This window comes from Mustela nigripes, chromosome 2, assembly GCF_022355385.1.
Source record: "Mustela nigripes isolate SB6536 chromosome 2, MUSNIG.SB6536, whole genome shotgun sequence".
Classification (NCBI taxonomy): domain Eukaryota; kingdom Metazoa; phylum Chordata; class Mammalia; order Carnivora; family Mustelidae; genus Mustela; species Mustela nigripes.
Window position 1 is genome coordinate 92579409 of NC_081558.1, and position 27824 is coordinate 92607232.

Here is a 27824-nt window from a genome sequence, read left to right on the forward strand (position 1 = left end):
ACTCCCCTCAAAATAACAAAAATAAGTCAACTCAACAAAGTGAAACTTGCAAATTAAAAAAAATAAAGAGAAAATCCTGAAAGCAGATCTGAACAAGAGGTCCTTAATCTAAAGGGTAGACACATAAGGTTGGCAGCAGACCTGTCCAGAGACCTGGCAGGCCAGAAAGGACCTTCATAATACATTGAATATGCTACCTGGGAAAATTATCCTACCTAGAACACTTTATCCAGCAAGGCTGTCATTCAGAATAGGAGAGAGAAAGCATTTCCAAAACAAAAACTAAAAGAATTTGTGAACACTAAACCATCCCTAAAAGAAATATTAAAGGGGACCCTTTAAGAAGAAAGCCCAAAAGTAACAAAGACCAGAAAGGAATAAACAATCTATAGAAACAACAACTTTACAGGTAATACAGTGGCACTAAATTCATCTTTCAATAATTATTCTGAATGTAGACAGACTAAATGCTTCGATTAAAGGACATAGGGAATCAGAAAGATTAAAACAAAACAAACAAACAAAAAGACCAAGACCCATAGATATGCTGCTTACAAGACTCATTTTAGACCCAAGGACACCTCCAGATTGAAAGTGAGGGGGTAGAAAACCATTTATTGGGCCAATGGACATCAAAAGAAAACTAGAGTAGCCGTCCTTTTATCAGACAAACTAGATTTTTGAACCAAAGACTGAAATAAAAGATGAAGGACACTCTATCATAATTAAAGGGTCTATCCAACAAGAAGATCTAGCAATCGTAAATATTTATACCCCTAATTTGGGATTACCCAAATATATGAATTACTTAATTATAAAATTAAGGAAATTCATTGATAATAATACAATAATAGTAGGGGACTTTAACACCCCACTACAGCAATGGACAGATCATCTAAACAGAAGATTAACAAGGAAACAAGGGCTTTGAATGACACACTGAACCAGATGGACTTAACAGATAGAGTCAGAGCATTTCATCCTGAAGCAGCAGAGTACACATTCTCTCTGAGTACACATGGAGCATTTTGCAGAATAGATAAAATATGGGGTCACAAATCAGGTCTCCACCAGTGCAAGATTTGAGATATACCATTCATATTTTCAGACCACAGTGTGATGAAACTTGAAGTCAACTACGAGAAAAAATTTGGAAGGATCACAAATACATGGAGGTTAAAGAACTCACTAAACGATGAATGGGCCAGGGGCGCCTGCATGGCTCAGTGGGTTAAGCCGCTGCCTTTGGCTCAGGTAGTGATCTCACGGTCCTGTGATCGGGCCCCACATCAGGCTCTCTGCTCAGCAGGGAGCCTGCTTCCCCCTCTATCTCTGCCTGCCTCTCTGCCTACTTGTGATCTCTGTCTGTCAAATAAATAAATAAAATCTTAAAAAAAAAAAAAGGATGAATGGGCCAACAAGGAAATTAAAGAAGAATTTTAAAACCACATGGAATCAAATAAAAAGGAAAACAACAATTCAAAACCTTTGGGAGGCAGCAAAGTATATAGCAATACAGGCCTTCCACATGAAACAGGAAATACACAGCCTAACCTTACACCTAAAGCAACTGGAAAAAGAACAGCAAATAAAGCCTAAATCCACCAGAAGAAGAGAAATAATAAAGATTAGAGCAGAAGTCAATGATACAGAAATTTAAAAAAAAAAAACAACCAGTTGAGATCAACAAAGCTGGGAGCTGGTCCTTTGAAAGAATAAGATTGATAAATCCCTAACCAGACTTATCAAAAAGAAAAGAGAAAGGACCCAAATAAATAAAACCATGAATGAAAGAGGAGAAATTACAACCAATACTGAAGAAATACAAACAATTAGAGTATTATGAGCAATTATATGCTGACAAATTAGGCAGTCTGAAAGAAATGGATAAATTCCTAGAAGCATTATGAACTACCAAAACTGAAACCAGAAGAAATAGGAAAACCTGAACAGACCAATAACCAGCAAAGAAATTGAATCAGTAATGAAAAATCTCCCAACAAACAAGAGGCCAAGGCTGGGTGGATTCCCAGAGGAATTCTACAAAACATTTATAGAGTTAATAATACCTATTCTTCTGAAACTGTTCCAGAAAGTAGAAATGGAAGGAAAACTTCCAAACTCATTCTGTGAGGCCAACCAACATTACCTTGATCCAAAAAAACAAAGACCCCATTATAAAGGAGAATTAAAAACCTGTATCTGTGATGAGCACAGATGCAGAAATTCTTACCACAATGCTGGCTAGTAGGGTCCAACAGTACATTAAAATGATTAGTCACCATGACCAAGTGGGATTTATTCCCAGGCTGCAAGTTTGGTTCAATATTTGCAAATCAATCAATGCGATACACCACATTAATAAAGGACAAGAACCATATAATCTTCTCAATAGATGAAGAAAAAGCATTTGACAAAATACAGCATCCTTCCTTAATAAAAACCTCAACTATGCAGAGATAGAGGGAACATACCTCAACATCATAAGGTCATGTATAAAAGATCTACAAGGAATATCATCCTCAATGGGGAAAAACTGAGAGCATTTCCTCTATGAGCCGGATATTCACTCTCACCACTGTTGTTTGACATAGTACTGGAAGTCCTAGGGTTGCAATCGAACAACAAACCAGAATCAAAGGCATCCAAATTGACAAATAAGTCAAACTTGCACTCTTCACAGAAGTGATAGTTTATGTAGAAAACCCAAACACTCCACCAAAAACTTTTTAGAACTGATACAGAAATTCAGCAAAGTCACAGGATATAAAATCAATATACAGAAGTCTGTGGAATTTCTATACGCTAACAATGAAGCAGCAAAAAGAGAAATTAAGGAATCGGTACCATTTATAATTGCACCAAAAAAAGAAAGAAAGAAAGAGCAAGCTGGTGGCCTCATAGTTCTAGACCTTAACCTGTATTACAAAGCTGCAATCATCAAGCCAGTATGGTACTGGAATAATAATGGACACGTAGATCAGTGGAACACACTAGAGAATCCAGAAATGGACCCTCAAATCTATGGTCAACTAATCCTTGACACACAAAGAAAGAATATCCAATGGAAAAAAAAAGACAGTCTCTTCAACAAGTAGTGTTGGGAAACTAGACAACAGCATACAGAAGAATGAAACTGGACCACTTATACCATATGCATAAATAAGTTCAAAATGGATGAAAGACCTAAATGTGGGACAGGAATCCATTAAAACCCTAGAGGAGAACACAGACAGCAACATCTTTGACCTTGGCCACAGCAACTTCTTGCCAGACATGTTTCCAAACGCAAGGGAAACAAAAGCAAAAATGAACTATTGGGACTTCATTAGGATAAAAAGCTTTTACACAGCAAAGGAAGCAATCAACAAAACTAAAAGGCAACCTACAGAATGGGAGAAGATATTTGCAAATGATATATCTGATAAAAGGCTAGTATCCAAAATCTATAGAGAACATATCAGGGCGCCTGAGTGGCTTAGTGTGTTAAGCCTCTGCCTTTGGCTCAGGTCATGATCTCAGGGTCCTGAGATTGAGCCCCGCATCAGGCTCTCTGCCTAGCGGGGAGCCTGCTTCCTCCTCTCTCCCCCTACTTGTGATCTCTCTGTCAAATAAAATCTTAAAAAAAAAAAAAAAGAACATATTGGGGCGCCTGGGTGGCTCAGTGGGTTAAGCCGCTGCCTTCGGCTCAGGTCATGATCTCAGAGTCCTGGGATCAAGCCCCACATCAGGCTCTCTGCTCAGCAGGGAGCCTGCTTCCTCCTCTCTCTCTGCCTGCCTCTCTGCCTGCTTGTGATCTCTGTCTGTCAAATAAATAAATAAAATCTTTAAAAAAAAAAAAACATATCAAACTCAACATCTGGAAAACAAAAAAATCCCATCAAGAAATGGGCAGAAGACATGAACAGACATTTTCCCCAAAGACGACATCCAGACAGCTAACAGATGCATGAAAAAATGCTCAACATCGCTCAGCCTCGGTGAAATAGAAATCAAAACCACAATGAGATACCTACCATTTCACACTGGTCAGAATGGCTAAAACTAACAACTCAGGAAACAACATATGTTGTTGAGGATGTGAAGAAAGGGGAACCCTCTTACAATGTTAGTGGGAATGCAAGCTGGTACAACCACTCTGGAAAACAGCATGGAGGTTCCTCAAAAAGTTAAAAATAGAACTACCCGGGGTGCCTGGGTGGCTCAGTGGGTTAAGCCGCTGCCTTCGGCTCAGGTCGTGATCTCGGGGTCCTGGGATCGAGTCCCGCATCGGGCTCTCTGCTCAGTGGGGAGCCTGCTTCCTCCTCTCTCTGTCTGCCTCTCTGCCTACTTGTGATCTCTCTCTGTCAAATAAATAAATAAAATCTTTAAAAAAAAAAAATAGAACTACCCAGTCCAGTAATTGCACCACTAAGTATTTATCTAAAGGATACAAAAGTTGCAATTTGAAGGGGCACCTGCACCCCAATGTTTATAGCAGCAATGTCCACAATAGCTAAAATATGTATGGAAAGAGTCCAAATGTCCATTGACAGATGAATAGATAAAGAAGTGGTGTGTGTCTACACACACATGCACACAGACACACACACACACACACACACACACACACATACAAACAGAATATTACTCAGCAATCAAAAAGAATGAAATCTTGCCATTTGTAATGATGTGGATGGAACTAGAAGGTACTATGCTAAGCAAAATAAGTCAGAGAAAGACAAATCCCATATGATTTCACTCATATGTAGAATTTAAGAAACAAAACAGATGAACATAGGAGAAGGGAAGGGGAAAAAAATAAGATAAAAACAGAGGGATACAAACCATGGGAGACTCTTAACTATAGAGGAAATAAACTGAGGGTTGCTGGAGGGTGGTAGGTGGGGTGGAAGAGTAACTGAGTGATGGGCATTAAGCAGAGCACGTGACATAATGAGCACTTGGTGTTATATGCAAGTGATGAATCACTAAATTCTACCCCTGGAACTAATTACTATACATTAACTAAATTGAATTTAAATTTAAAAAATTTTTAATAATAAAAATAGTTACATTTTTTAAAAATCTAAAATTCTATTTAAAAACAACAGCAACAACAAGGCAAATAGCCAACTGGTAAATTAAAGATGTTCAACATTGGGGCATCTGGGTGGCACATTGGGTTAAGCACGTAACTCTTGGTTTCGGCTTAGGCCATGATCTCAGGGTTGGGAGATCAACCCCCATGTCAGCCTCCACACTTAGTGGAGTCTGCTTGAGATTCTCTCTCCCTCGCCCTTTGTCCCTCATGCTCATGCACACTCTCACTCTCTCTCTCAAATAAGTAAATTAATTTTTTTAAAAAAGATGCTCAATATTGCTAGCCCTCAGGGAAATGTAAATCAAAACCACAATATCACCTCCCACCTATTACAGTGTCTGTCATAAAATAATAAGTATTGGCAAGGATGTGGAGAAAACAGAAACTGGAAGACTCTTGATGGGAATATAAATTGGTACAACCATTATGGTAAACCATTATGAGATCATAATCCCACTTTCGGATATGCATCCAAAGAAAAATCAGTTCCTTAATTTTATTTTACTTTCTGAATATGGTGTTATTATTGTGCCAAAGTGGAAAATATGCTGGTAATAAATGGGAAATTTTCTGAAGCTCAAGGAATCTATCTTATCAAATTATGACAGATTTATGAACAAATGTAATGGCACTTTTAATCATAGTAAATAAGTAAAACAAATTTTTTTCTAACTTGAAACTCATAGAAGTACAGCCTGCAAAACTGACCTCAAATTACTTCACTACAACTCCCACTTGCTTCTTTTTTAAAAAGTTGTTTTTCTATTGAGGTATAATTGAAATATGAGATTAGTTTCAGATACACAACATAATCATTTGGTATTCATAGATAGTGCAAAGTGATTGCCAGAATAAGTCCACTTAACATTCACCACCATACAAAGTTAAAAATTTCTTTCTTGTGAAAACTTTTAAGATTTTAGCAACCTTCGATATGCAGTAAAGTATTTTAACAATAGTCACCATGCAGTACTTTACATCCCCAGGACTGACTTATCTTATAAATGGAAGCTTGTACCTTTTCAACACCTTTACCCTATTTGCACGCACCCCTCCCCCGCCGGCCACTCTCCACTCTGGTAACCACCAGTCTTTTTGCTGTGTCTGTGACCTCAGTTTTTTATTTATTTTTTTCTTAGATTTCAAATATAAGAGATCATAGAGTATTTGTGTTTGACTTATTTTATCTGGCATAATGCCTCAGAGTCCATCTATGTTGTCACAAATGGCAGGATTTCATTTCTTATTATTTTTTAAAAATTAATATACAGTATTATGTTAGTTTCAGGTATATAATTATTTCACAGTTCTGTACATTTCTCAGTGTTCATCAGGATAAGTGTACTCTTAATTCCCTCTGTTTCATCCATCCCCTCCCCACCTCCCCTCTGGCAACCACCAATTTGTTCTCTGTATTTAAGAGTCTGGGTTTTCTGTTTGGGTCTTTTCTGCATTTATTTGCTTTGTTTCTTAAATTTCACATATGAGTGATAATCATACAATTTTCGTCTTTCTCTGACCTAATTTATTTCATGTAGCATTATACTCTCTAGTTTATCCATGTTGTTGGCAAACAGCAAGAATTCATTCTTTTTTTTTAGCTGAGTAATATTGCATTTTGTATATACATACCACATCTTCCTCCAGTCATCTATCAGTGGACACTTGGGTTGCTTCTGTATCTTGGCTATTGTAAGTAACACTGAAATAAACATGGGGTGCAAAATAATGTTTTTGTTTCCTTAGGTAAATACCCAGTAATGGAATTACTAGATCATATGGTATTTCTATTTTTAACTTTTGGAGGAACCTCCATACTGTTTTCCACAGTGGCTGCACCAGTTTACATTCCCATGAACAGTGCGTGAGGGTTCCTTTTTCTCCACATCCTCACCAACACTCATTATTTCTTGTATTTTTTATTTTAGCCATCTGACAAGTATGAAGTGATGCCCCATTGTGATTTTAGTTTGCAGTTCCCTGATGATTAGTGATGTTTGCTACCTTTTTAGGGGTCTGTTGGCCATCTGTATGTCTCCTTTAGACAAATGTCTATTAAGGAGTACCTGGGTGGCACATTTGGTTAAGCCTCCAGCTCTTGGTTTTGGCGCAGTCAAACCAAATCACAATCTTGAGGTCATGAGATTAAGCCCCGTGTCGGGTTCTGCAAGTGGCACAGAGTGTGCTTGAGATTCTGTCTTCCTCTTCCTCTCCCTTTGCCCCTCTCGCTCTTTTGTGCTTGCTCATGCTCTTATCTAAGTAAATCTTTTTTTTTTTTTAAGTATTCAAGTACTTAACCCATTTTTTTAAATCAAATCATTTTTTAGGCTGAGTAATATTTCAATGTGGTATATCTACCACATTTCCTTTATTAATCCATCAATTGACATTTGGGTTTTTACCATATTTTAGCTATTGTAAATAATGCCACATGGGATTGAACATGAGAGTGGATATATCTTTTCAACTGACTGTTTTCATTTTCTTCAGATGAATAACCAAAGGTAGAATTGCTGGATTATACAGTAATTCTGTTTATAATTTTCTGAGAAACTTTAGTGTTGTGTTCCATTGTAGCTGCACTAATTTATTTTCTTGCCACAGTACGCATACATTCCCTTTTTTCCATATCCTCACTAACACTTGTTATTTCTAGTCTTTTTGATGACCATCATTCTAACAGGTGTGAGGTGATACCTCATTATCTTTTTTAACTGCATTTCCCTGATGAAATGCTGAGCATCCTGAGTCATGTTGAGCATCTTCTGATGTACCTACTGGCCATCTGTGTGTCTTTGGAAAAATGTTTATTTAGATCCTCTACCCATTGTTTGGTCAGTTGGGTTTTTGTTTATTTGTTTGTTTGTTTGGCTGTTGAGTTATATGACTTCTTTATATGTTTTGAATATACAGGAGTTTGCCTTTTTATTTTGTTGATGATTTCCTTTGCTGTGCAAAAGTTTTTTTAGTTTAATGTAGTCTCACTTTATTTTTGCTTTTGTTACCTTTGTTTTTGGTGTCAGATCCATAAAATCATTCCCAAGATGATATCAAGGAGCCTACTGCCAATATTTTCTTCTAGAAGTTTTATAGTTTGATTGCATTCAGGTTTTTTAAGTTTTTTTTTTTTTTTTTTTTTAATTCAGGGGCACCTGGATGGCTCAGTGGGTTAAGCCTCTGCCTTTGGCTTGGGTCATGATCTCAAGGTCCTGGGATCAAGTTCCACATCAGGCTCCCTGCAGGGAGCCTCCTTCCCCCACCCCTGCCTACTTGTGATCTCTGTATGTCAAATAAATAAAATCTTTAAAAAAAATTTTTTTTTATTCATTTATTTGAAAGAGAGAGAGAGCACAAGCATGGGAGGAGCAGAAGGAGAGGGAGAAGTGGACTCCCTGCTGAGCAGGGAACCTGACACAGGACTTGATCTCGGGACCTTGGGATCATAACATGAACCAAAGGCAGACACTTACCAAGTGAGCCACCCAGGTGCCCCATATTTAAGGTTTTTGTTTTTTGTTGTTGTTATTTATTTATTTATTTATTTGACAGAGAGAGATCACAAGTAGGCAGAGAGGCAGGCAAAGAGAGAGAGAGGAGGAAGCAGGCTCCCCGCTGAGCAGAGAGCCTGACGTGGGACTCGATCCCAGGACCCTGAGATCATGACCTGAGCCGAAGGCAGTGGCTTAACCCACTGAGTCACCCAGGCGCCCCGTATTTAAGTTTTTAATACATTTTGATTTTTGTGTATAGTGTAAGATACTGGTCCAGTTTATTTCTTTGGCACGTGGCTGTCAGTTTTTCCAGCACATTTATTGAAGCAACTATCCTTTTCCATTTTATATCCTTGACTCCTTTGTTCTACATCAATTAACCATATTTGCATGGGTTTATTTCTGGGCTGTCTATTGTATGTTCTATTGTATGTTCTGTCTGGTACTATACCAATACCACACTGTTTAGATTGCTGTAGTTTTGTAGTACATTTTGAAATCAAGTGGTATGATGTCTCCAGCTTTTTTCCTGTTGCTCAATATTGTTTTGGCTATTCATGGTCTTTTGTCATTCCATACAAATTTTAGGACAGTTTTTTCTCTTTCTGTAAAAAATGCTGTTAGAGTTTTTATAGGGACTGTACCAAATCTGTAGATTGCTTTGAGTAATATTAACAATGTTAATTCTTCCAATCCATGAACATGAACTGTCTTTGCATTTATGCATGTCGTCTTCAGTTTCTTTCATCAGTATCCTGTGGTTTTCAGTGTACAGGTCTTTTTCTTCCTTGGTTAAATTAATTTCCAGGTATTATATTATTTGGGATATAGCTGAAAATGGGCTTGTTAATTTACCTTTCTGCTACTTCCTATTGATTTTTGTATCCTGCAACTATACAGAGTTTATTAATTGTAACAGTTTTTGATGGAGTCTTTAGGGTTTTCTGTATATAATGTCATCTCAGAGTTAACAGTTTTGCTTCTTCCATTTCCAATTTGGATGACTTTTATTTCTTTTTCTTGCCTAATTTCTCTGACTAGGGCATCCAGTACTATCTTGAATAAAAATGATGAAAGTGGGTATTTTGTCTTGCTTCAGATCTTACAGGAAAAATTTCAGCTTTTCATCAATGAAGATGATGTTAGCTGTGGGCTTGCATATATGGTCTTTATTATGTGGAGGGATAATCCCTCTATACCCACTTTATTAATTTAGTTTTATTAAGGATTTTTTTTCTGAGATTTTATCTTGTTTTTTACTTCAGAACATATTTTTTTGTTAATTCATTTTGCTTGGCTCTGTTGGTTTCTGTGCATTAGATAAAATGGTCACCTCTCCAACTCTTGAATAGCAGCGTCATGTAATAGTGAATCTTATTATTCCACCCCTGCCCTAGCTGTTGTCTCTTAAACCTTTAAATTGTCCATGCATCCTATTTTATTTTAAACGGCTCCCAGTAGTTGAGGTTGTGCCAAGAGCTGTCAGGGTCCTAAAGGGGGGGGATCTCAGCACCTAAATGTAGACTTGTTTTCATCTTTTTAAAGTATGCACATATATACATACAGTCCTGTGGGACCACAAGCATAAGCCCCATTGACTGTCAGAGCTAAGCCACTCAAAGTGCCTCCTGGGAAGCAGTCCCAAAAATTGGGGCACCATGCAAGTGCATACACTCCTTCCTAAAAGATTCCAGCAAGCTAGAGCAAGACAAAGGGAGAGCACAAAGATGGCATCTACTGGCCTCCATTCCATGAAAGTAACCATAAGCTTCTAAATGTATGCCAAACCTGAAACCTGCCTTTTGGGCTAAAACTCCAACACAAGCAAATAGCTCTCTTTCACAGAAAGCCTGGGGGCTTTCTTGTCTATGCAGTACCCTGGATATAGCCACCTGCCAAGAACTGTGTCTCCTATTGTTACAGTCCCATGGGGCCCAGGAACACAAGCCCCACCCCTGGCCACAAGAGCCAGGCTATCAGTGAGTATCCACTGGGTGGCAGCTGCAAATACCAGGCAGGGCTCCAGATATAAAAACAGGGGCATCAGATGTGTGTAAAATCTCCCTCCAGGAGATACTGGCTCTCTGTAGTGCAGCAGAGGGGGGAGAGTGAAGATAGTATCCACTAGCCGTTGTTCCCAGAGAGTACCCCAGGCAGGCCCCCAGATGTGAAACTAGATGCCTGCCGATAGGCCAAGGATTTAAGATAAGGAAATGAGTCTCTTTCACAGAAAGTGTGTATGCTGACTGGCTACTTCTGCACTGGTCCTTGGTGTGGGTGAGTCCAAGCACACAAGCATTTAAGAGCCATTTCTCACTTCACTATAGCCTTGTCGGTCTCGTGGACACAAGCTCTGTTGGTTTCCAGAGCTAGATGTTTTAGGGAATCATCTTTTAGCTACAGGTCCTAAAAAGTTATGGGGCCCAGTGTGAGATTCAAATCCTTAACTTCTTGGAAGAAGTTCAGGTTTAAGGTCCCTCCTGATTGCAGGCACTATGACAGAGGTGGAAATTAGAGTGAAATTGTATCTCAGCCTGTCCTACCCACATAGATGTGGGGTTTTTCTTGTTTGTCCAGTGTGTAGGAGTCACTCAGGTAGTTTTAATGGTTCTTTTCAGAGGAAATTACACCATATATAGCTGTTGATTTGGTGTATCTGTGAGAGGAAGTCAGTTCAGGATCTTCGTATATCACTATCTCAAATCAGAGCTCTGAAATTAAGATCATGAAGAGGTACCTGCACTCCCATGTTCATTGCAGCATTATTCACAGTAGCTAAGATGCGGAATCACCCTGAATATCCCCTGGGGGATAAATGGATAAAGAAAGTATATTGTGTGTGACACATACACACTGGAATATTATGGCATATATATATGTGTTTGTGTGTGTGTGTGTGTATGCATATAATGGAATATTATTCACCCTTTAAAAAGAAGGAAATCCTGTCATTTGCAATAATGTGGATGAACCTGGAGTACACCATGCTAAGTGAAATAAGGCAGGCACAGAGAGACAAATACTGCATTATCTTACTTATATGTAGAATCTAAAAACAGTCAAATACAAACAGGCATAGAGTAGAATTTTGGTTAGGAGGAGCTGAGGGGAGAAGGCAGTGGTGAAGAGCTGGTCAAAGGGTACAAAGTTGCAGTCAGGATGAAACATACAACATGGTGACTATAGTTTATAATACTGTACTGAATACTGGAAATTTGCTAAGGGAGTAGATTTTCAGATCCTCTCACCCTTCTTCCTCCCAAAAATGGTGACTAAGTGAGGAGATGCTCTGCTAAGTAGTTTTACTGTCGTAATTTTCATTATATATTAAATTATCTCATTGTATACCTTAAATACAGTTTTTACTTAAAACATTAAAAAATTATTTAAAAAATTTTAGCCACAGTAAAAATGTAGAGAAACAAAATTAACTGTAATTATGTATCCTATTTAACCCAATATATCTGAAATGTTATTTGAACATGTAATCAGTATAAAAATACTGATGTTTTACTTTTTTTCATATTAAGTCTTCAAAATCTATTGTGTATTTGCTCTTAAAGATACCTCAAATTGGACTAGTCAGGGTGCTTGGGTGGCTCAGTTGGTTAAGCATATGCCTTCAGCTCAGGTCATAATCCCAGGATCCTGGGATCAAGCCCCAAGTCTGCTTCTCCCTCTCCCTCCCCCTGCTCATGCTCTCTGTCATTCTTGTTCTCTCTCAAATAAATACAGTCTTTAAAAAAAAAAAAAATTGAACTAGCGTTATATGGATAGTGGCTACCATATTTGATCATATAGATGTGAATAACAAGAGTTCCAGAGAAAGAATGGATAAGGGTAAAAAGAAGCAGGGAAGAAATAAGATAATTTAAGATTTCCAAGAACTAAGGGACAGGGCTCTCAGAAAGCCCAGTAAAATAGATAAATTAGACCCAAACCAGGATACTTCATCATGATATTTCAGAACACAAAGAACCCAGAGAAATGTGTATAGGCTTAAGAAAAAAAAAAGGTTATTGGAGTCAAAGGATCAGATATCAGCATGGCTTTAGACTTTTCAAAAACAGTGGATAGATAGAAGACAGTGTATCATTGCCTTTAAAATTCTGAAGGAAAAGTACCACTGAGGTTTAATCCTATAACTAGCCAAAATATCAACCAAGTTAGGGGGTAGATAAAAGGTATTTTCAACTATCCAAGATCACAAAAAACATTACCTGCCATGCTCCTTTTTTCAGGAAGCTACCGAAAGGTGTGTTACACCAAACAAGGAAGTCAATCAAGAATGAGGAAAGTATGAAATACAAGAAGTGGAAGAAAGGTGAAAGGAATCCCTGGGATGAAACTGTGAACCCAGCCTAGAGGGCAAACAGTCCAGGTTAGAGTAAGTTGGAAGGAAGCAAGAAAGACTTCATCAAGAATATCTAGTTGGTAGAACCCTGATGAGACTGATTATGGTTGTAGAGAACTGGCAGATATGGGCATTGAACAATAACATGTACACAGAAATCTAAGCAAATAGGAGAGAAAAGAAAAATAAGTTATAAACTCTGAATGTTGGGTAATTTAAGAGGTCCAGAAGAGCCTGTAGGTAAAGTGGAATGAGAAGTAAAAGAGCTAGAATTTCATCTTTCATAGTGTGAAATTAATACACAGTTCTTAAAACTGAAATGTAAGGAAGGAATAATATAGGCATCTTATCTGAAAATATAAAGATAAAAAAATAACCAGTGTCTTTATGTCCTAGCATTGAGTATTGGTTCCGCTGCATGGATGTGGATGGAGATGGTGTACTCTCCATGTACGAGCTAGAGTACTTCTATGAGGAGCAGTGTGAACGGATGGAAGCCATGGGCATTGAGCCGTTGCCATTCCATGATTTGCTGTGTCAGATGCTTGACCTGGTGAAGCCAGCCATTGATGGTAAGATTGAGTAAAAGGCCGTTTGCACTTTTCACCTATGTAACAGAGTGGGCATTTAATCCTGGATTGTCCTAAATTATTTAACTTCCAGAGTCTTCCATACTGGCTTCTCAAATACAGAAATATTTAAATTTCTCTTTTTGGTGTGGAACCAACAATTGATAGCAAATCCTACTTAAGAAGTTTTTCCATAGAGGGGTGCCTGGGTACCTCAGTCAGTTAAGCATTCAGCTCTTGATTTCAGCTCAGGTCATGATCTCAAGGTCAGATCAAGCCCTACCTGGGGCTCCATGTTCAGAGGGGAGTCTGAGATTCTCTCTCTCCTCCCTGTGCCCTGGCCCACTGCACTCTCAAATAAGTAAGTATATCTTTTTTTTTAAAAAGTTGCCCACAGAAACAGAAAGCCGATTATTGATTGCCCAGAGCTCAGGATAAGGGGAGTTGTGGAAGGTCGGCTTGATGGGTACAGAGTTTCCTTTTGAAGTGAAGAAACATTATGGAGCTCAATAGTAGTGATGGTTTCACAACATTGTGAATGTACTAAAAGCCATGGAATTACACACTAAAAAGGTTAAAATGGTGAATTTTATGTCAGTTTTACCTCAAAAAAATGGGCTCTTGTATAATAAAATTAGCATATACATATACTTTTAAACTTCAGTAAAAGATTTTTTCACTTGCCAAAAAACAGTTCTTAAAATTTAGTAATTTATTTTTACATAGGGAAAATAACACTACGAGATCTGAAGAGATGCAGAATGGCACACATCTTTTATGACACTTTCTTTAATCTGGAGAAGTACTTAGACCATGAACAGAGAGATCCCTTTGCGGTCCAGAAGGTACTGGTTTTAACTTCTATATGAGGGCTGCAGTATCAGGGTTTGTGTGCTACAGATAAAAATGATCTCTACCTATAGGAGTCTTGTATTTAAAGAAGTAACATTTAAAACATTTCGTCGCATACTGAAAAGAGAAAAATGGACCTAAAGCACATCTCTCCCCACAGCTAATCTTCAGGTTCAGGTAACCTTCATATGCCTATCATTGTGAATTGTATGGTTTGTGTTCTTATATATATTTTAGAAACTACTTACAAAAGTTTTGAAAAAAATTTGTCCTTCCATTTTTTAAACCATGTATCAGTAGGCATATCTGTATTAGAAAGCATATTGGGGTTAACTGTACCATTCATTTACAGGATGACATGGTAAACAACTTTCTCCATCATAATGAAAACTAGGCGTTCTCCATGATAAACAACCCTCAGATAATATAACATTTTTTTCAAGTTTAATGATTGTTGTGCATGACTATCACTGTGAAGTCATTCTATACCCCATACACAAAAGTCTAGGGACCTTCAAAAAACCCTGAACATCATGTGGTCTGTGTCCAGAAAGGAGTAGGAGGCAGAATATCAACACTTCCCTTCTATTCCCTTGTTTAAAAAGTAAAAATAATGTTGATAGAAAAGGACTGTTTCCATTGGTCCTATAGGAGTACAACTGCAGGAAACTTGCACCGTCTTTTCTTTTCCTTCTACATGTAGACCTAAGTAGCAGTAAGAATACAAAGATCACCTCTAAAAACAAAAACTGCACCTTATCTTGGAGCATATCAAGGCACATTATCACTAGCTTAAAGACAGAATTATGTTTCACTGACTCAAAGGTGCCCATTATCTTATATACTTTAAAACAAACAAAATTGCCATTGTAAATTTAAGATGTGTGCCAGTTTCAAAGATGTTAAAAGGATGTGGTAGGTGTTCTTAAAGTGGATTAAATATCATAACACATAGTATGGTCAATATTTAGGTATTTGCATTCTTCTAGGCATAATTAACCTTACATCTGAAGGCAGTGCTAATTTTAATCATAGAAAAACATTTTACCTGGAATATATAATCCAAGATAATGCCCGTATCATAGAAGAAAAAGAAAATGTAAAGCCTTTTCCCCCTTCATTTCTTTTATTTGTGTTATAAATTTTACTTTATAAGAGGTGACAGTATATCAAGATTTGTTCTGATCTGCAAAAAACATTTTTAGTCAGAAAGTGCTCAATAAATTTTAGACAGTGTGTTGAAGAGACATATGGTCAAATAGAGATAAAAAAGAACAAAAAGTAGCAATCAAGCATACACAGTTTAGTACAGAAATGATTTGGGGAAGAACGGCTGTTTCCAGGAAGATAGCACAGATGACATGGTATCTGAGCTGGCTTTTAGAGAAGCAATAAAAATGTGCCGGAGGAAGGGATGGTGTATTTCAGGTAGACATATGCAAAAACCACAAGTCACTCCATATAGCTGCTGTGCAAAGTGCCAGGGAGAAAGGCCTCAGGAAAGGTCTCTGATTATAAGGCAAAAGAATCTAGACCTAAAGAATTAGCTGCCAAGAATTCACTATAATTTTGTGATTGGAGGCACAGAAATCATGTTAGGAGTGTTACTTTAATAGCACGTCTTTTAATACGTTAAGATGAAACATTTTCGGGTAGATCATCACAAATGATGTATATAAGTAAAGGAAATCTATCTCTAATTCTTTGTCTTTGATTATTTTTGTTTCCTGTCCTCTGTGCAATCAGGATGTTGAGAATGAGGGGCCTGAGCCTTCTGACTGGGACAAGTTTGCAGCTGAGGAATATGAGACTCTTGTTGCAGAGGAATCTGCCCAAGCACAGTTCCAGGAAGGGTGAGTGAGTCTCCCTGGGTCTTGTAGAACTTTTTAACAGGGATAACCATATCAGGAATATTAAAACCACCTTAAAAAAAATCAAACTATTAATCCCTATTTTTGAATATGATAAAAATGAGTGGTTATAACCAACTTTAGTTGAAAGAATATTTTTCCCAGCAGTCTTCTCTTCCCCTCTTCACTAATTTCCTGAAAACTCTTCACATGTCCCATTTCCTTTCAAGGAGTAGTACTTTCAGTGAAGCTATGATCATTGTGGAGTTGTACTACAAGCCCTGTAAATACAGGATGAGGCTAAAACAACTGAAGTTTTTTTCAAATAATAAAGATGATCATGTTTAAAACAAGTATTTACCATATATGGTTTTGTGCATTCAACCCTAAACAAGAAGTTAGTTCTACATGAAATTTATAATAGGGTATAATTCTATAAAGGACCATAGTAAGAAATTATCCAAGATTTTCACTGCTTAGTACATTTCAGCAACTTTATAATTTGTTGGCTTTTTCCAGCATGTTCTCGGGATTCCTTTATTTAGCAGTTCCTCTAAGGCTCTTAATAAATCCTTGTTATTAATGTAATACATTTTTGAGTAGGTAATCCATTCATATGTTTTAATATTCAAAGAAACAAAAAGATAAATAGTAAAGTTTCTTGCTGCCCAGTTTTCCTTCCCAGAAGCAATCACTCTGGTCCTTTTCTTATGTACCCTTCCAAGGATACTCTCTGTCTCACTCTATTTCATACACACACATACACACACACATATATGCATATACATTTGTATATATAAAAAAGCAAATATGGGGTCCCTGGACAGCTCAGTCAGTTAAGCATTCAACTCTTGATCTCAGCTTAGGTGTCAGTCTCAGGGTCATAAGTTCAAGCCCCACATTAGAGAGATTTAGCATATTACATTCACTGTTTGGTACCTAACTTTTTCCACACTTGTATAAAGTTTCTGTTACACAAGATGAGTAAGTTCTAGAGATCTGCTGTACAACTTTGTACCTACAGTTAAAAATGTGGTATTACACATTTCAAAATGTTAAAAGGATAAAGCTCTTGTTAAGTCTTCCTACAAAATACACACAAGAATACAAGGAAATTTTTGGAGGTGATGGGTATGTTTGGTTCTTTAGTTGTGGTTATCACAGATACATACATATTTCCAAACTGAGCAAGATGTATTCATTAAATGTATACAATTTTTTGTGTAACAGTTAAACCTAAATGAAATTAGGTATATGTAAAGAAAACGACAGGGATCTAACTCATATGTATTAGACAACAGAGCAAATTCTAAGATAATAAAAAGCTTTTTTAAAAATAAAACAAGACTTGAAATCTGAAAGGTCAGAAGCACACCATATCCAGAAAACTCTGATAATGATTCCTTCCCCATCTATTCCCCAGAATTCAAAGATAAATAAAAGTTTGGGGGTTTTTTTCCATTTTTAAAAATTTCAAGTCATGGGGCACCTGGGTGGCTCAGTGGGTTAAGCCACTGCCTTCGGCTCGGGTCATGATCCCAGAGTCCTGGGATCAAGTCCCGCATCGTGCTCTCTGCTCAGTGGGGAGCCTGCTTCCTCCTCTCTCTCTCTCTGCCTGCTTCTCTGCCTACTTGTGATCTCTGTCTGTCAAATAAATAAATAAATTCTTGAAAAAAAAATTTCAAGTCATCAGACGGGGGGGGGGGGTGGGGGGGTGGGGAATCACCCTTGCCTTAGATACCTCCATTGTAAAAATGAATACTGGAAGACCATGAAACAACATTTACAACCTTCTTAGAGAAAGACATTCTATAACCCCCCAAAATTTTTTTAAAGATTGTATTTATTTGAGAGAGAGAGAGAGAGAATAAGCAGGGGGAGCAGCAGAGGGAGAAGCAAACCACATGCCAAGCAGGGAGGTAAACCTGGGGCTTGATCCCAGGACTCCAAGATCATGACCTGAGCCGAAGGCAGAAGCTTAACTAACTGAGCCACCCAGGTGTCCATATAACCCCAGATTTTGTACTAACTCAAGATGACATTCAAGCATGAAAGCACAAATGGTACTTTAAAACATGTAAGAACTAAAGGGACTATAGCACCCCTGAGCTCTTCTTTAAAAAGGATGTAATCATAAAACCAAGAACAAACCAAACCCAGATAAAGAGCCCAGAAATGGAACAACCACTATGGAAAAGAAATGACAGTATTCAATCCATTCAAATGTAGAAAGTGTAGAGATCAGAACACAATACTCTGGAAAAAATATATAAAACTGGAATGTAGAGAAGAGGAAGAAATATATGTAAAACATTCTAGAAGTAACAACTTAACTGAAAAAGGGAGGTAAAGAGGAGAAAGAAAACTTGTGTGGAAATTTTGTTAACAGGACCTCCATAGATATCTTTTAAAGCTGTACGTCAAATTGAGGGTTTAGGAATACCAATTAAAATAAACACTTGAAAAACCAAAACCAGACTCTAAGTGTTCTAATTCAATCAGAAAACATACACATGAAAGAAAAACACGGACCGCAAAGCATAAAGATGACAGAACTAAGGCAAGTATTTTTAGATCACTGAATGTAAAAGGAATAAACTCACTTATTAAAAAGATTTCATTTTGGAATGACAACAAAGGTTGAATTAAAAAAGAATGAATACTCAAAAAAAAGCTATGCATCTGATAGCATATTTTTGAAGCAAAAACTTCAAAAAGAAAATAAAAGAAATTGGAGCCTATTATTTGCAGCCATAGTAAAATATTCCCTGAAAAATAGATAAAACACCTTTGTGGGTTTGTCCAAAGACCATGTATAAAATGAATATTAAGCTACAAACAAAAACTACAGTGGAATTCTAAATAGTAACTACAGTTCAGACCAGCTTCTCATTTAAGGAGGTAGCGTGAAAGCATACTATAGTTTTAGTCTCTCACACCATTTAAAAATAAGAAATACAGAGTACCACTTACAAAGAGAAATTTTCAGTGGACTGAAAGCAGGAAAACAGATGGGATCAGATTGAAGAGTAAACAGAACTTAGGTTCTATGCAGGAGGATAGAGAAGATAATTGCTACAAATAAAAGAAACAGCACTCAAGGGTGATCTATACCTGAATTTGACTGAAACCAAGAGCAGAGGGAGACCAGAAAAAGCAGCTTCCAGGTAGGTCAAACCTTTATATATCTCTCCTATCCCTAAAGGAAAGACAAAAAATGAGAGAGTGGGGTCCTGGAGCAGAGATAGCAAGACCACTGAAATATCCACACCAGCAACATGGCCCATCCATCCCTTCATTCTCATTGAAAATAGTAGTAACCTCACATTGCCCCCTCCTAAACAACCAATACAAACAGAGGCAGAAGTCTGATTCCAACTGCACAGAAAAGGGAACAAATAAAGTGGACAAATAAAAACAGTTGCAAATATCAATAAAATACTCAATAAATGGAAGAACTTCCACCCTTGGAAGGAGACCCACTATAGCAGTCACAACAAGACCTCAAGTTCATTATATTTACCACTTTTAGAGAGGTAAGAGAATATTCTATTCCTGAAATGAGACTGACCAGTAATTAAAAGAAAAAAAATTTAAATGAAAACACAGTCACTGGGCTGAATAATAAAAGGTACAGTTAAAAATGTTTTGATTTGGGAAGTTGATTATGATACTGGAGTGAGAAATCCTTGCAGAAACCAGTAGAAATAAAAGCCAGGTAATTCCCAGAATTCTAGCCATTTAAAAAAATAAATATACACAGGAATCAGCAAACTTTTCTGACCAGGTAGAGAGTATTTTAGGTTTCACAGTTCTGTCACAACTGTTTAGCTCTGGCATTGTGGTATGACAGTAGCCATAGATAATATGTAAGCAAATGAATGTGGCTGTTTTCCAGTAAAATTTTACTAATGCACCCTGAGATATAAACTTCCTGTCATTTTCACATGTCATGAAGTATTCTTTTGATTTTTTTTTCAAATTTAAAAAAGCAAAACCTTAGTTCACTGGGCTGTACCCAAAAAAGGTGGACAGAGAGATTTGTTCCACAGACTGTAGTTTGCCTCTACTAGAGTGAAATTTCAGAACATAAAAAAGGAAGAACTAGGGGCACCTGGGTGGCTCAGTGGGTTAAAGCCTCTGCCTTCGGCTCAGGTCATGATCCTGGAGTCCTGGGATTGAGCCCCACATCGGGCTCTCTGCTCAGCAGGGAGCCTGCTTCCTCCTCTCTCTCTCTGCCTGCCTCTCTGCCTACTTGTGATCTCTGTCTGTCAAATAAATAAATAAAATCTTTAAAAGATGACTTTCTTTAAAAAAAAAAAAAAAAAGGAAGAACTGAAAATCTACCAGAGACAAAAAACAGATTATCCACAAAGTGAATGGAAAAAGAAATGGAACAACATCATTCAAATACTGCAAAAAAAAAAAAAAAAAAAAGCTTTGAATCTAGAATTCTATCCCTATTAATATGTGAGCGCCCAATACATTTTCAGACATGCAAATGTGCAAAAAGTTTACCATCCACAGACTATCTCTAAAAGAAGTATTAAGGAATATTCTTCAACAAGAAGGTAAATGGAGTGTAGAGAAAACAAGTGGAATGCAAGAAGTAATCATGAGCAACAAAATTAAGAAAATGTATTCTTAGAACCAAATAAATATTGATCACAGATATACTGTTAAGAGTGAAACTAAGTCAGGGTAATATACTATGAATCTTTATTAGAGTGAAGAATACCGATACCGATAATTTATATTTCTCTAACAATGACGAGTTAAAGTATGTGTGTTAAAAATGTAAGGTCAGTCACTAAGAGAATAAAAATGAAATGGAAAACCTTCTAATCAATTTTTAGAAAAAGACAATCAATTAAGTGGAAAAAATTAATAAAGAAAACTCAATTGACTAAAAGACATAATGTTAATCAGCATTCTTTTGGTGGCAAGTGACCTAATCTCAATTTGGGATTAGCAAAAAAAAAAAAAAAAGAAAGAAAGAAAAGAAGGAAATACTGGCTTACAGAACTGTAAAGTCCAGGGGTAGTACTGACTTTAGAGACTCAGACTTTATTTCATCTCTTACATAATGGTTTCATCTTTTCACTCTTAACAAGTTTTTCATATGTGGCAGCAAGATGATCACCTGATAGCCTCAAGTTCAAATGAGAAAATCCCCTTCCCCTAAGTTCAGTCAAAAGCCTAGGATTTGTGTCTCTTTGACTCCAACTGGCTTAGTTTGGGTCCAGTTCCTGAAGGAATGAGGCCTAGTACTAGACTTGGACAAGACTAAGGTCCATCCAAACCATGTTTTCCCAAGAGAAATTAGAAAATATGGCCATAAAAAGGGGAATGCTATACAAATAAAGAACAACAGATGTCCACTATAGTAAGAAAGAAAAGACAAAAAGATAAAGACAGTACAAAATAAATGGCCAGAATAAGTCCAAATATAGTACCAAACACAAAATTCACATTGGATTAAAAAGTGAACTGTATATTACATTCAGATTCACCCCTAACACAGAGGTAAACATGAATAGTAACAGGGTTTAATCAGATATGGAACATTAATGAGACAAGCAGAATTCAAAGCTTTTTTTTTTAAGGATTTTATTTATTTGTCAGAGAGAGAGCATGAGTGGGGGGCGGGGAGTGGCAGGTGGAGGAAGAAGCAGGCTCCCTGCTGAGCAAGGAACCTGATAGGGGACTCAATCTCAGGACCTGACCAGAGCCGAAGGCAGACGCTTAACTGACTGAGCCACCCAGGTGTCCTGAATTCAAAGCTTTAAAAGAGATTTTTCTTTCCAACAGTTGGCCATGAAAATAGATTATGAACTTTATGCAATATATAAATCTGATAGAAATACAAAGAAATTATGTATATTGGGGAGGGTATGTGCTATGGTGAATGATGTGAAATGTGTAACCCTGATGATTCACAGACCTATACTCCTGGGGCAAATAATACATTATGGCAAGTAATACATTATATGTTAATAAAAATAATTTTAAAAATAATAAATAGAAAAAAATGCAAGGAAAAATTGTAATCCACAGCCATGTAAAAACCAACAAATCAAACAGGCAAAAAAAAAAAATTAGTAGGCTTTCATAGAGGTACTCAAAAGTATACCTGGTACCCAGCAAATACACATGGAACCATCGTAGAAGTGCCTATGAATTAAGGCATGAAGGAAATTGCAACAACTTAAAATATAAACTGAAATTAACTAAAAGCTAAAATGCACATACCTGGAAAGTTAAAAATTAAGCTAAAAAACATTCTTAATATATTTCAAAATAAGTGTTAAACTAAAGCAGAAGTCAAAATACAAATCATAATCTTTCTAGAACTATGCATTATATTTATTAAAACCTATGGGATCTGAACAAGGAGAAATTTATAACCTATAGACTAAAATAAATTGATTGGCTATCCTCTCAAAATGTGTGAGAAAGGATGACAAAATAGACCCAAGTACATAGAAGGAAGAAATTAAACCATTTTATTTAAACAAAAATAAATCTATTAATTTATAAACACACACACACACACACACACAAACATACTTTGTGCCAAGCTCTCTTCTAAATATTTTAATGCACTGGGTGCTCACAAAAACCCTTTTTTGTAGATGTTGTTATCCCCACTTTACAGATAGGAAAACTGAACCACAGAGGGTTAAGTAACTTGTCAAAACTACCAATATATAGAAGAATACATAAGTAAGTGGGTTTTATCCAAGATTGCTTCAGTGGTTTAACTTTGTAAAGTCCGTCATTAACAGATTAAAGATGGAAAAAATATATGTGTATAAACTGATTGAAGGCATATGATAAATTTAATACATTTTTGGGTTTAGAAAAAACAGAATCTTAAAACTAAGGAAACTTAAGTAACTTGTTAATGATAAAGATTACTAATCTCACACCCCAAAAATAACCAGCTAAAACTATAATAGGGAAAAATCCTATTCATTGATATTTTTAAAAAGTGGAAAATATATATGAAGAAGACACAAAACTCACCAAAAGATACAAAGACTATTTGCCATGTTAAGACTAATTTATTAATTTTATATAATCCCCCAGAATATGTCAAGGAACTTGATAAGCTAATTCTAAAATTCACATAGAACAGTAAATATACAGGAATAGCAGTGAGTTTGGGAAATAAAGATGTGGTGAGAGACAGGGTTATATATATGATAAAGATAGTATTTTAAATGTGTCAAGAAAAAAACAGTAAAATGTGTCTCTGTGGTGAGTGAAAAAAGTACGTATTAAACTGATGTCTGCATGTAAATAAATAGACTTTAAAAGCTTAAAAGAAATGGAAGAAATTTATAAGAAAATCACTTATGGGTTTGAGTACATTTAAAAAGTGACAAATTCTATATCACAACCAAAAGGCAAACAAATTGGACTGCATTATATGACTAGCAGTGTTCTTTTATAAATCAGATTCTTTAAAATCAATAATAAGAATGTGAATAATGACCATTTCTAAAACAGTCAAAAGACAGAAATTTCACGCAGGAAATAAACACGAAAATTCCCACATCACCCATAGTTAAAATGCAAATAGTTATGGGATATATATATATATATATCCAATGATAACAATTTTTAAGTGTATTTAAGCATTTAACAGAGCCCCCAAAAAATGTGAAACAAAAATTGCCAGACAATTCAACAATGACAGTTGGAGATTTCAACACTCCTCTTTCAGTAACTGAGAGAATTAGAGACAATAAAGATATAAAAGGCTTGAACAACACAGTATGTTTTATCTAATCAATATATAGAAAACCCTCCAAAAAACAGTAAAATACCCTTTTTTTTTCAAGTGTACATGAAACTTCTCTAAGACCATATGATTAGTGAACAAAATAAGATCCCATAAATTCAAATGGATTACAGTAAATAAAGTGTGTTGTCTGACCAGAATAGAATTAAAGTAATGAGTCACTAACAGTAATCTGGGAATCCCATATTTAGAAATTAAATAATACTTTTAAAGACACAGGGGTCAAAGAAGAAACCACAGGAACCTTATAATCATTTTGAAATGAATGAAAATAAAAGAGCATACAAAAATGAATGAGGTGCAGTTAAAGGAGTGTTTAGAGGAAGCCTCAGAAAGGTCTAATATCAATAATATAAGTTTCTACCTTAAGAAGATAGAAAAAGAGCAAACCAGACCCAAAATAAGAAGAAATGTGGAAGTAATAAAAATGAGTAGAATAGAGCTACCCTACAACCCAGCAATTGCACCTCTGGGTATTTACCCTAAAGATACAAACGTAGTGATCCAAAGGGGCACATGTACCCCAGTGTTTATAGCAGCAATGTCCACAATAGCCAAACTATGGAAAGAACCTAGATGTCTATCAACAGATGAACGGATAAAGAGGTGGTATATATATACAATGGAATACTACGCAGCCATCGAAAGAAATGAAATCTTGCCATTTGTGACAATGTGGATGGAACTAGAGGGTATTATGCTTAGCGAAATAAGTCAGTCAGAGAAAGACAACTATCATATGATCTCCCTGATATGAGGAAGTGGAGATGCAATGTGGGGGGGGGGGGGGGATAGGAAAAGAATAAATGAAACAAGATGGGATTGGGAGGGAGACAAACCATAAGAGACTCTTAATCTCACAAAACAAACTGAGGGTTGCCAGGGGGAGGAGGGTAGGAAAAGGGTGGTGGGGTTATAGACATTGGGGAGGGTATGTGTTATGGTGAGTGCTGTGAAGTCTGTAAACCTGGTGATTCCAGACCTGTACCCCTAGGGATAATAATACATTATATGTTTATAAAAAATTTAAAAATTATTTTTAAAAATGAGTAGAAATCCATGAAATAGAAAACAGGAAAACAATATGAAAGAATTCATGAAACATAAAGTTGGCTCTTTGTAAAGATTCTTTTAAAGATAAATATCTGGATCAAGAAAAAAAGAGAAGGCATGTATTAACAAAATCAGGAATGGAGGAGGCATCACTATAGACACTACAGAACTTAAAGTAATTATAAAGAAATATTATGAACAGGGACGCCTGGGTGGCTCAGTTGGTTGGATGACTGCCTTCGGCTCAGGTCATGATCCCGGGGTCCTGGGATCGAGTCCCACATCAGGCTCCCAGCTCCATGGGGAGTCTGCTTTGCTCTCTGACCTTCTCCTCGCTCATGCTCTCTCTCACTGTCTCTCTCAAATAAATAAATAAAATCTTTAAAAAAAAAAAGAAATATTATGAACAATTTTATCCCAATAAATTGCACACCTTAGATGAAATGGGACAAAATCCTAGCAAGACTCAAAGTACCAAAACTGATTCAAGAAGAAATGGAAAATCAGAATAAGGTATAATAAGTAAGGATAATGAATTGGTTATTAAAGGTCTGCATCAAAAGAAAAGTCTAGGTCCAGATGGTTTCACTGATAAATTCTGTGAAATAGTTAAGGGGGAAAAAACAATAACCATCTTTCACAAATACTTTCAGAAAATTTCAAGGGAGTACTTCCAAACTTTTTTTTTTCCTCTCTTGAAAGATTTTATTTATTTGACAGAGAGAGAGAGAGAGAGAGATCAGAAGTAGGCAGAGAGGCAGGCAGAGAGAGAGGAAGGGAAGGAGGCTCCCCTGAGCAGAGATCCTGATGTGGGGCTTGATCCCAGGAGCCTGAGATCATGACCTGAGCCGGAAGCAGAGGCTTAACCCACTGAGCCACCCAGGTGCCCCCCAAACTTGTTTTATATAGCCAATACTACCCTGATACCAAAGCCAGACAAAGATACAGAAGAAATGAAAACTACAAACCAATATCCCTCGAGAGCATCAATATAAAAATTATTACAAAATATTAGCACATCAAATCCAACAACATATAAGAAAGATATGGGGCTTATCCTAGGGACAGAATGCTGGCTGGCTGACATCCAAAAATCTATTAATTTAATACACCATATTAATAAATGACCAAAGAAAAGTCATCATGGACACAAAAGCATTTGACAAATTGCAACATCCATTCACAATAATTCTCACGCATGTAAGGATAGAGGGGAACTTCCTTAACCAGATATGTTGTGGTGTTGGTCTGTTCTCATTGATCTTGGGAGGGGTCGTCTCTGCCTCTTGGACCCAAATGTTGTGTTTCCTTCCCCAAATTATGGAAGTTCTCAGCTATGATTTGCTCAAATATATTTTCTAGACCTCTGTCTCTCTCTCCACCACCACCCCCCCCCCCACCAGCATCCCAGTACTTCTGATATCGGAACTTTTCATTTTGTCACTAATCTCTCTCAGTTTGATTCCTTGGGTTTTAATTTGCTTTTCCCATGCTGTCTCAGTTTCCTTCTTTTCTGTTATCTTATCCTGTATCTCACTAATTCGTTTTTCTGCCTTGTATACCTTGGCAGTCAGCATATTTTAGACTGTAATCCATTCATAGCATTTTTTTTAAGATTTTATTTATTTATTTGACAGAGAGAGATCACAAGTAGACAGAGAGGCAGGCAGAGAGAGAGAGGGAAGCAGGCTCCCCGCTGAGCAGAGAGCCCGACGCGGGACTCGATCCCAGGACCCTGAGATCATGACCTGAGCTGAAGGCAGCGGCTCAACCCACTGAGCCACCCAGGCGCCCCTCATAGCATTTTAAAGTTCGGCCTGATTAGATCTCATTTCTGCTCTTAGAGATTCTATATTGTCGTTAATATTTTTCTCAAGTGTAGATATCACCTTGATAATTGTTATTTTGAAGTCAATTTCTGTCATCTTGGTTATATCCATATCCATTAGTTCTGTGGCAGAGTCTGCAATCTCTGAATCTTTCCTTTGTTGAGCGTTCCTCCTCTTAGTCATTCTGCTGAGAGGCGGTTGAGGGATTGTGCAGAGTCCAAATTATTGACCAGGAAGATGCAGCTATTTTATAGGGATCTTAGGGTTGTCGGCCTCTTGTTCTTCAGGCCTGTCTTCTGGGGGAGGCGGCCTGCTGCGCTGTTGCTCAAGCAATCCTGTTTGGGCAGAGTTGCCCTGCCCCCTGTTGTGGGGGGGGTGGATTCAGAGAAAAATGGTTTTGGCGGGGGGCGGGGGAGCGGGGGGAGTTTGCTTTCTGGCAGCTTTCCCTGGAAGCTTTCCCCATCTCATCTGAGAGAGCAGAAGTGACTGTATCCAAACCCCTTGAGACCAAACTCTGTTTTTAGAGATTCAGATAGCTCTTCTTACATCTTCTTACATCTCAGGCTGATTTTGTGAGTATTCAGAATGCTCTGGTAGACATCCAGCTCAATTCAGGGGACTGGTTGAAAAAGGGTCCCCTACTCCTCTGCCATCTTTTTCCTTGGGCATCCCCCCTTTTAAAAAAATTTTATTTATTTGACTCAGAGAGAGATCACAAGTAGCCGGTGGGGCGGGGGGGAAGGCAGGTTCCCTGCTGAGCAGAGAGTCCAGTGTGGGACTCCATCCCAGGACCCTGAGATAGTGACCTGAGCCAAAGGCAGAGGCTTGACCCACTGAGCCACCAGGCGCCCCATTCCCTGGGCCCCTTACCTAGACAAAAGGCATCTACAATTAACATACTTACAGTGAAAAATTGAATGCCTTCCCACTGAG

At 37.2% G+C, this 27824-nt stretch overlaps 1 protein-coding gene across 4 annotated transcripts in view; it reads left to right on the forward strand.

Moving 5' to 3' along the window:
- PPP2R3A (protein phosphatase 2 regulatory subunit B''alpha) overlaps nucleotides 1–27824 on the forward strand; it is a 197413-nt gene that overhangs the window by 154482 nt on the left and 15107 nt on the right. For 2 of the 4 annotated variants that reach the window (XM_059390965.1, XM_059390966.1), the window contains 3 exons: nucleotides 13325–13500; nucleotides 14224–14342; nucleotides 16096–16202. In XM_059390965.1, coding sequence (XP_059246948.1) covers nucleotides 13325–13500; nucleotides 14224–14342; nucleotides 16096–16202 — 402 coding nt within the window. Of the gene's footprint in view, nucleotides 1–8229; nucleotides 8570–13324; nucleotides 13501–14223; nucleotides 14343–16095; nucleotides 16203–27824 lie in introns of those variants that run through there. The other 2 variants (XM_059390968.1, XM_059390969.1) reach the window with 2 other exon arrangements.